At 40.2% G+C, this 10,762-nt stretch overlaps 1 protein-coding gene across 1 annotated transcript; it reads left to right on the top strand.

Annotated features, from left to right (window-relative positions):
* Window positions 1-739: 739 nt before the first annotated feature.
* On the top strand, window positions 740-5,674 carry LOC145783666 (uncharacterized). Its single transcript, XM_082595552.1, has 4 exons — window positions 740-1,153; window positions 3,066-3,200; window positions 3,725-3,846; window positions 5,012-5,674. The coding sequence occupies exons 1-4, from the start codon at window positions 775-777 to the stop codon at window positions 5,030-5,032; spliced, it is 657 nt and encodes a 218-aa protein (XP_082451678.1). The 5' UTR covers window positions 740-774; the 3' UTR covers window positions 5,033-5,674.
* Window positions 5,675-10,762: the final 5,088 nt, after the last annotated feature.

Genomic DNA, 10,762 nt, shown 5'->3' on the forward strand with positions numbered 1-10,762 from the left:
ATAGCTTAAAATCAACAGTAACAATATTTACCTACAATATTTTTAATATTTGTAAGCTTTATCAACAAAATTATTAGGCGAAATGTGAATAGTCCAAGTCAGGGCTTTTCAAACTATCAGTTGTGGCGCCAAACGGGTGGAAAATCGCAATTTTAAGCTCACCAAAGAATTTTAAAGTGGGTCTACAGTAGACAGTTTGCATTGTATATTGTTCACCAAGGAGACGCACATAAAATTATTTTCTGAAATGGAGTCGTACAATAAAAAAGTTGGAGAAGCCCTGGTCTAAGCTACACTTATTTAACCAAGGAACGTCTTATAACCAGATTTGTAAGGTCGGGCCGAATGTACCGAAACCTCACTCCGCAATTTTATAAGAATTTGATTTCGATTTTGGTATATCAACCCCTTTCCAAAGCTGGCTCCATGGCACGGCTATGATAAAAAGTTCACGTTCACAGTTTTTTATTGTGTGGTTTTCCAGCAAATGACCAACTTTTTCGAACTTCTTTCTAGCCTACATATAATTTTTTCGAGTTCTTGTTTTTCGAGTTTACGTTGAACTTTACAACCTTAATTATTATAACTAATTCCGGAAATCTGAAATCAGCAGATTACTTAAACGCTTTTTATATTTTCACCTTCATTAATCAAAACTACGTTGTGCGCTTGTTGTGGTAAAATGGCATTGTAGTGCATCAAATACCGATTAGCCCATTTATTTTTTTGTAGGAGCACAACGTCTTTTCTAACGCTTTCGTAAATAAGTTAAAAATGTCAAAAGAGTTTGCAATTGTTTTTATTGCGGTTTGTAGCACTTTGATGCACGACCCAGAAGCAAAACCAAACGCGAAAATTGACGGAATCGAAGACATCTTGTATAAGTACCGAGCTGCTCTCGGGTTGTTTTCGAAGGACAGGGCAGTTGTGAAAGCGGAGATGCGAGATCAAAAACCGACATGGTATTCCAGCCAAGACCAAGACAAAAATGAGCCCAAGAGATCTGGGTCACCTATGATGCCAGACGGCTTACCTGGTGTAAAATTTATTGGACCAGGAAAGCCTCCAGCAAACGCAATCCAAAAAAGAGACGGGCAAGAAGAATGTGGTGAAAATGAATGGTTTGTATTTGTAGACGGAAGATCTGCCTGTGGTAAGCACAAAATTACTGTTTATAATAACAATTATGTCATTGTTATAATAGTATTTTATGCATTAAATGTAATCTATTGTATTGCTCAATTAAAAATATGTGCTGCTACCTATAATGGAACCCCATCAGAAAGAAAAAGTGAATAAGACCTAAGGATAAAGCCGTTTCAATTGCCGCAAAATCCCAAAAGCGGTCGTTGAATTTGCGAGCAAGGCTAAATGAGGTGAAACAAGAAAAAAACGATAACACGTTTAATTTAAATTTTTTTTCAAAAGTTGGTCACAGCGGTAAACCATAATCTCTTCGCGGGAAAATTGTAACATAAGATTCCCAGATCCGTTCGTCTGTATGTAATGACCGAAAAGAAACACTCTTCAGGAAACGTCTATTCGAGAATTGTATTTCTGTAAAAATAGCCCCAAAGCTGTCGAAAATGGGGTGCAACGCGATACACCACTAAAAACTTGTCACTACAGAACAGATGACTTGGATAAAAGACGGAAATTTTCGTCCAGCTGACAAGCACTAAGCAAACCAGTTAAACATGCGACCAACCTCTTCAAGCAACAATTTTAAAATGAATGACCAGAATAGATATCAATATCTCAAACTCACGTACGCAGTACTGTGACGTAATAGTGAAAGACATTGTCACGCAATTCAAACAGGTGTTCAAAGGTGATGATGCAATATTTCATGTTTAAACAGGTTTGACACAAGTCTTACGAACGATGGTGCAATTTTGGCTCATTTTTAGGAAAAATTCCATGACGTAAGATTCAGTAGACCTGAACGGTTTTATATGACGTTTAATTTGTATAGAGATTGGCCGTAACAAAAGTATAGTGCCTTTGTGTAGACTTTGTACTTTTTCATTACAGTTTCATATAACGTGAAAGCAATGCTTAAAATTTAAAAGTGAACTTATTTGATAGAAACAAACGATTCGATTTCTTTGATGATTGAACCCATGGAAAATATATACGAATTAAACTCAGCTCCATTTTCCTGTGATCGTGAAAGTGAAAGGTTTAGGTTGCATAAGCAAATCTCTGCGCTAACCTTTAAACGTGTCACTATGTATCTTGTCACGGCACAGCTGCAACGTTTTGTCGCTTCTATCTTTTTCTCGACCTTTGCTATGTTGACGTGTATTGTTTTTGATATGATGATCAGAAATAAAAACAACTGAACTGAACTGCTCTTCACTGGTATCGAGCCGACGTTTCGAGAGTCACGTTCTCAGTTCTCACCTGTGAAAAGATGTTTAGGCTGTTTAGGCTATTCTTTAATTGAAGATGTATTCCAGGATAAATGTATTCACCGATTAATAAAGCTTCATAAAATGTTTAATCTTAGCAGTTTTCCGCTGGTGCTTACTTTCGAATAGCATTTGAGCATATTAAATTTTTATTTTCGATTTTCATTTTTTATTTTTTATTTTTCGATTCTGTTTTACGCAATCTTAATTTTTTTCAAAGATATAGCGTCTATAAGTGTTTAATTTACTACATTTATTTTGCTTTTAAATACGTCCTAAAGTTGGCGTTTTGTCGCTTCTACCTTATTCTAGACCTGTTCTATGTTTCGTTTTTGATGTGATGGTCAGAAAAAAAAGAAAAGCTGAACTGAGATTTAAGCTGATAGGCTAACCCAGTAGCATTGACAAGAAGGAGGTCCAGGACAGATGGTAGCCTACTTTTGGACCGGGCCCGCAATCATTCTAGAAGCCCAAATTCTTTTCAGAAGGCTTAAGAACGAAGAAAACACCGCGCATTCATTGCAGTTCTATTGGTTTCTTTATTAGTTTCTTGTTTGGTGGGCCCAAACTTCTCAACTGAACCTGGCCCAAATTGCTCTCAAAAGCGCCGGGCCAACCGTTAACAAAGCTAAAAGTGTATCACAACTTTAGTTCAACCACAATGGGAGAGTGCGTACGATCCTACATTCTGCACCCGCATGAGAAACAAATGGGTCTATTGTGGCTGTGATGAAGTTACCAACATACCTGGAATGAAGGATGGGATAGACACATGCATCGACAAAGGTAAGGCTCCAGCTAGCAAAACACGACCTTTAAAATGGATTCAACATCTGCAACCAAACCTTTTGTGGCACCAGAGCGTTTCAAAGCAATCGTTCTTGCTACTTTACTCTTGAAAACGGGAAAATGTTAAAACATCGATAGAAATGTCTCATAGAGTAATACATTTACCAACGTAGCAATCGATCTTTAACTAAGAGTATCATATAGAAATCCTTCGACTGCGACTGCAGCGAGTGTCGACTGCACAAGCCGAGAATTGAACCATTAAAGTTTGATCTTGCACTTTCTTTGATCACATTTTTTAAAAGAAATTTAAAGACCTTTGACTGCTGCGTGGAAGCATAATGTATTAGTCGGCAATTAGATCTGTTTTACTTTTAGGCCCTACAACGTCTGATTAATGTAAAAATCGGTTGACTTTCTATCTAGCTTCAAATATAACAAACAAAAATAAATAATAAATAGCAAAGATTTTCTATCTAGCTGATTTTCTAGCTTCAAAGAAAAAAATTTTCATTTTCCAGCTCAAGTTGAAAAAAATGGTCGCTGCAGCATCAAGCCTTGCAAAGAACCTTACACTTGCGTCGAGGAACAGTCGGATATGAGATACGATTGCGTGCATGGTGGCATCACTATTCCTACTTGGGTTAGCAATTCTTTGGCTTCGTAAAAAGTTATAAAATTAGTTGGTGATCATTTATAATCTGGCCTGAAATCAAACCAGGGTTTTCGAACATTAGCCTAGTTGTGAAGAGAGGCAGGGTTAATTTTAAACCAAGGCCCGGGATAGTTTTTAGAAGCCCAAAACCTTTCCAAGGGCTTGAGAAGTTGAAAAAACACTGCCTAAGGTTTGCTGTAGTTTGCATTAAGCTCATTTTTCTTTGAAGGCAACGTTTTTTTAATTTTCTTGCAAAAGTAGGCTATGGCGTGTCTTAACAAAATGAGCATCTTCCAAGTGCACAAGCCTAAAGCAAAATTGTTGGTTAGTGGCGGCTTGTTATGTGGACCCTAGTGTGGACTGGCTCAAATTCGCCTCTGAGCGGCCTTATTTAAAATAGCGGTAACAGAGACAAAAGCTTATCGGCCACTGAAATGGTGGTTTGTGCTACGGTGTAGTATTTGATTTGGAATTTTTTGTGGCCAGCAGAATATCGATTGCAATCACTTTATCATTATGTACAGCCAATAGCCTATTACTAGACAGACTAAAATGAGTGGGCTCCCAATCAGCTGTACCTCCCCCGGCTGAGGGGTACGGAGGGCGGTTAACACGGCTCTAGTTATAATCACAATCATGGCAAGACTGTGAGTGCTGATGGACTGCTGACAAACGTTTGCATTTCTAAGTTGAGCATTGATCAACAATCTGCAATCTCAAAAAAACTAAGTTGAACACAGCCAACAAAGCTAATTCATTTATATGATTTTTTAGTTGCAAAACCAAGTCTATGTGCGATGTCCTTTGAAATGTCAAACAACGCACCAGGGTGTACAGTTTGAGAATCACTATAATACACAAACGAAGCACAACCAATTTTTAAATTTAGTAATTTATCAATCATGCTGCAAAGGCGGAAACTTTCACGGGCCCCCTGAAATCGCTTCGCGGACCCCGATTGAGAACTACTGGTCTAAAGCTAACAACTTTGTTAACTTCAACAACACTGTGTCTTGAGATTGAAACATCTTTTTATATGGTATATATGGTAATGCTGTATGAGTGTTACTTTTTTTGATTATTTTATGGACTGCTGATTAATATTTTTCCAAAACTTTTATTTTGAATTAATTTAGTCTTTCTATTTTTCTAGTATGGAGACGCAGAATATTAGAAGAAACTGCTACAATGAAATGGATAAAGTTATGAAAAAAGAACTGTAAAAAGCATTTTAATCAAACTGATATGACAAATATTGTGTTTTAATCAAGGCCATGCATTGAGGCTAAAAGACCAAACTCTTTTCATCATCCAAATTCGGTTTTGCCCGCAAGTAGTGACGGTGAGATTTTTTCCCTACAGCGATTTTCTCTACCACTTTTCTCCGTCTCATTCTGCCTATAGCATATTCTAAACTTTTTAAGGAATGACTTTTGATTCAAAAAGGCACAAAATGCTTTTGACTGCATAACGTACTCTTGCATAGCATCGCTCAATTAAACCAAAGTCATTCAAGCTCAAGTTGGACCATTCAAATTACACGCCCATTTAGGCTATACAGTAAAGCAGCAACTATCGTTATAAAAGTCATAACTATCGTTATGTTCTATTATAAACCATCGTTATAGATTACGTCTAAAACTATTCTTGTATTAAACTTCCCGACTTGATCATTTTTATAAAGTTAAAGGAAAAGCAAATGCCAAGGCTGTCATTGAGTGACCGGCAAAGGCAAAATCAAAATTTAGAAACATCCGTCTTTTGATGTTGATTACGCAGACATTGAATCAATGTAAAAAGATCGGATTTTGTTAGGTGGTGTGATCCACACTGTGAAGGTTATGTGTTCTCGCTATGGCTGTATCAGGAAGACACTTAGATTAACAACACGAGAAATGCAAAGAATAGGCTACAATTGCGTTATTACTTATGTCTTATACCCATTCGTTATAATCGTCAACCTCGTTCTTAGTTTCAGACAAGCAACCTGAGCAGTCGCGTTGACAATGGCGTTTGGGGGGTAAGCTACTTTTGGCCCCGGGCCCGGGATACTTTTACGGGACCGAGACCTTGCTAAGGAGCTCAGAAGTTTGAAGAAATCACCACGTAGGCCTAGTCTTTGGATATAGTGCGTTTTTCTTACAAGTGTCTTGATTTGGGGTCCGAGGATCTCATTGCCAGGGCCGTTGAGAGGATAATTTGGGCCCGGTATCAATGAGATCTTCAGATCCTAAATTAAGAGAGTTTTAAAAAAGGGCACTACAGTACCGGTATATCCAAAGAATATAAGGTTCCTTCTTTTAGTTTCCGGGCCCCTTGGGGAGGTTACCAGCCCCTAAAATCATTCCAAGCCCGGGTCTTAAAGTACTCTCTGGATCGCCCTGTCAACGCTACTGCTCATTGGTGCGGGCCAGAAGTAGGCTACCCTCTCAACGGCCTTGAGCCTAAGCTACAAATATTAATGGAGGAGATAAAGTTACTTGATGAATCGTCGTTTTTTGCTCATAGAGTTACGTATTCCGATTATTCAGTAGAAAAATTATTATAGGGCTATGCCACAGACATGTAGGCCTATATAGGAAGATCGTGGCAAACTAGGACCAAAAAGCAAGAGTAAGTTTTAGGTAACAGCTGCATATTTTCAGTGGAATGTTTCGAGTAAATCCTCTCCTAATCTGTGTTTAATTAACAAACAAGTTCAATCAAAAGAATTTTGGTCTTTCGTGCTGGTGGCGAGATGTTTCTAGCTTTTACGATCTCCTGATCCAAAACAAATTATTTCTAGACTTAGTCGTAGGTAAGAGCTGTTTCACTGCGTGGACCTACACAGTTAACGAGGGTTAACCAAATGTTTTGAAGAAAAGCTTACACAGAGATAGGCCTATATGCTACGTGTTGATTCACCTAAGTTTCATGAAATTGATATCACGTGCAGGGGCGCCGGAACGATTTTTGACTGGGGGGGGGGGGGGGGCAAGATTACGAAAAAAGGGCACTTTTGTTTACTAAAAGGCCAATTTTTTTTCAAGTTTTAAGATAAGATATAGCGATAATGCTAATCTATCAGCTCACTATGTATTTAGTAATAATAGCCTACAATAGTGTCCGGTATACAAAGAAGGGCATCATGCTATGTTATAATGATGTAACCTACTGTCAAGCCTTAAAGCAGCCGGCGGCCATGGCCGCTAAGTAGTGCTTGAACGACCGCCGGTGCTACTTCCTCAATCGGCCAAGTTTGGCCGCCGGTCTCTTCTAGCCAATTATTTAATCTCGCAATAGAACAATCGTGGATTAACTGTCGAAAATATGTAGCTAGTATCAAAGAGTGACGCAAAATTAGGTCAGCGCGTCATAATCGCCACTGTTGCATTGTGCGGGAATATTTGTTATTGATGGAATATGTCCATCTGCAATCACCAGCGCTGTAAGTCTTGTTTGTAATTCCCGACGTTTAGTTTAACAAAGTCTTAATCCGAAGTGCTAATTTACATCGGCTGGCAATATTGTCGTTTTTATGTCGATTCGATGTTGTCGGACATTGAATCGTTATTAAAAAGGAGAACTAGGTTAGTTGACATCCGAGGGGAAAACATTTTTTGATCATATTTTGCAAAAATTATGCTTCTTTTAGTAATATCCTTCACATCATTGAAATACTTATTTTATTACCTTGCCGTCATCGTCAACACATGTCGAAAGTTGTTTTTTGTTGTTAAAAAGAATTCTAGGGGAGTGGCGAACTTCTTTAAAATCAGCCACATTGGAGACACTCGTGCTGTCGTTAGATGGTCCCGCAGTGCTGGATTACAATCCCGATAAAGCAGTTATTGCGTGGTGCAGCGATTCTATTGTAGGACGTTGCCCAGGCCCAGATTTCAACAACGCTAAGTGATCATTTTAGCATTGTTGCAAGTTTACTTCTATTTACTTGTGCTATCGTTATTTTGTATCTTATTTTGGCCTCCAAGCACGCAGATTTGGCCGCCGAGAAGGAGCTCCCGGAAGGCCACGATGGCTGCCGAAAAAAAAAAAACGTTTTAATGCCTGTACTGTGTTGCAAAATTTTATGCCGTAAATATTATTTTGAGGCAAAACTGAAAGATTATTATTAGGCTAAAAGCGAATAGCAGAAATTGTTATATTGCGAAATGTGCAGTAGCTTAACCTACATGACTTTAAAAGGGCACCATTGCCCCCCTGCCCCTCCATCTGCAGAAAAATTGAGGGCAGGGGGCATCCGCCCCCCTGCTCCCCCGCTTCCGGCGCCCCTGATCACGTAGTCTGCTGTTTACCTAGAGTAGCTAGCCTATCCTACAACAAAAGCACCATAGTGGATGCAATTGCAAAATTACCCACCTAAATACTCTATTGCAAAAAGGATTATTGAAAGAAGTAGGCTGCCGGTAGGCCTAATCATTTTGCAAATATTGGGTTAGGGTTACCGGTAGCGGTAGGCTATATCAAAAGTTTATATTCAGCAAATAGATTTTGACAAAAAAATTTATATAGCCTAGGCTACGGTTTGTGAAGGTTAGGCTACTTCAAAACCCATTGACGTCAATAAAGATCTTCGTTTACGTGCCGACCCGTGCGTCTAGGCCTATAGCCTACTAACTAAACAATTAGCGACAACACAAGGCTGCAGGCTAATTAGTGAAAAGGATCATTTCAAACTGGACCTATAGTCGCTATTCAATTCTGCATAGGCTATGTAGTAGGGAGGGCCGTCGGAAACAGATTGGTTAGCAACTCGAGTTTCTTAGGAGGTTCGTCGAGTAAATGGAGAAATCGAAAACAATTTTTTAATTGAACGCCAGGAAGACGGCGCACAACCAGGGGCGAGTTTAGCTGATAGGGGCTCGGGACACTCTTAGACCGGGGGGTCCGTGCAAAAAAATTTTTGCGCCTAGGGCGCGAAAAACTTTACAAAATAACTTGAAAGTCACCCACACGGTTGCTAATGCCTTTACGCCAAGCTCAGTCGCCACCCTGTGACTAAAATTAACCTTGAAAAAGGAGGCATTTTGCAGAAACTTCAAAGGCTGAGAGAAAATAATGATAATAACACAAAATCACATTTTCCACGTCGAGAGGCGCTTCAAAAGGTTATTCCAGGGCAAATGCACCCTCTGCCCCCCCTTAAATCCGGGCTTGTGTAGAACACGGTCCAAATAATCAGTATATCACCCCATTTCATGGATATTACCCCCCACCAGTGGTGACGTTCTCCGCAAAAGCGCCCTAGTGAAAAAAATAAAATCATGAAGAATAAGGACACCGGAGATTAAAAGAAGGAAATGGAGCTGCACGAATTGGCGGAAGCAGTGTTGACTAAAAATGTATCTACAATTTCGCCACAGAGGCGATTGTTGCGTATGAGGGAGTGATCAAGAAGATCTTGAAGGAATGGGCCATGGTTAAGATGAAGAAAAAAATCCCCACGGCGAGAAAGAAGGCTGAATGGAAAACTTCATTGAATGCCAGTCTTTGCCTCCACACGCGTTTCGACGTCGTTGACGACAAATTGCTGTAGCCTACTCATCCGAAGTTGATTTCGTTATCGACCAACATGGAGCACGCATTGGTTTCATTAGAAACGTCGATTGGGAGGCGCAAAATATGAAAAGAAGAGGGACGAGGGAAGGAGCAACTGCTTTCGCGAGAAAACGAGTGAAAGAACGCGAAGAATGTACTCACGACTCGGATGACTACAATACAGAAAAAACTCCCAGAAGGCGCTTCCCTTTTAGAGTGCTCGATCGGCAGAGAAGAACTCGAAGAAGAGCAAGAGTGATGTACTTTCGATCTTCGTACAGTTGCGCGTGAGGTGGAAAGGTACGGAATTCTAAGTCGAGCAGCAGCTGCCCTCGCAACCGCAACATTACTGGACACAAAAGATGATTTCAATCCGACGATGATAGTCGACAAAAACAAGCTCGTTCGTGCACGAAAACTGCTCCGTTTTGAGATGAGTCGCTTCGCTTCCAGTTCGCTCGACACAATAGTTGAAAGCCTTTACTTTGACGACAGAAAGGATAAAACCCTTAAATTGAATGGCATAACTAGCTATCGTCAAAAATAAATCGAAGCCCACTAGGCAACGAGATGCTGAAATACCCAGGATCTGAATATATTGACCACGTTTCCATTCAAGGGTGTTCAACTGGGAAGACCATTGCCAAAACGATGTTGGCTGCGTCAAGGGACTAACGTGAAAGGCATTCGGGTCGTTGGATGCGACGGAACTGCCCTCAATGCAGGTATGCACACAGGAGACATCACCACCATTGAGCAACATATTGGAAGTATGGTGCAATGATCGATTTGCCAGTTTCACCTCAATGAACTCCTGCTTCGGCATCTCTTCGGCGAGCTGGAAGGGAAATCATCAGGACCGCAAACCTTCAAAGGATTTATCGACCGTGTCGTCGTTAATGATAAGTGCAAAATGGGAGAATTTGCAGTCGTCGAGTTCGAGAAGATAAAATCCAATCTGACAGAAGTCGATGAGGTGATGGAATTAGTGGCGATCAAAAGTATCTGCTCGATGTGTTGGTCATCGAGGGAAGTCTGCCTCCAGAAAGCATTTGATTCCATGATCCAGGAAAACATGGTCATGCACGATGGCTTAATCTCGCTTGAAGGATATGCCGACTTTATATCTCGGAGCCAGAACCAACAGAGGCGCTGATAGAAATGACGACGTACATCGTTAAAGCTTACGCTCCCATCTGGTTTACTACCAAGCAAAACAAGAAGATCACTTTGCTGCTCGGTCCTTCCTTCGGTTGTTTAAGCTGACTCGCTATCTGACAGGCCAATTAAAAAAGTCGTCGACAGTGGCCTACAATCAAACGCCTTCGCTGCGCATTCGGAGAATGTAGTGTTGGCCCTTCTGCAT

This window comes from Aplidium turbinatum, chromosome 14 (assembly GCF_918807975.1).
Source record: "Aplidium turbinatum chromosome 14, kaAplTurb1.1, whole genome shotgun sequence".
Taxonomy (NCBI): Eukaryota; Metazoa; Chordata; class Ascidiacea; order Aplousobranchia; family Polyclinidae; genus Aplidium; species Aplidium turbinatum.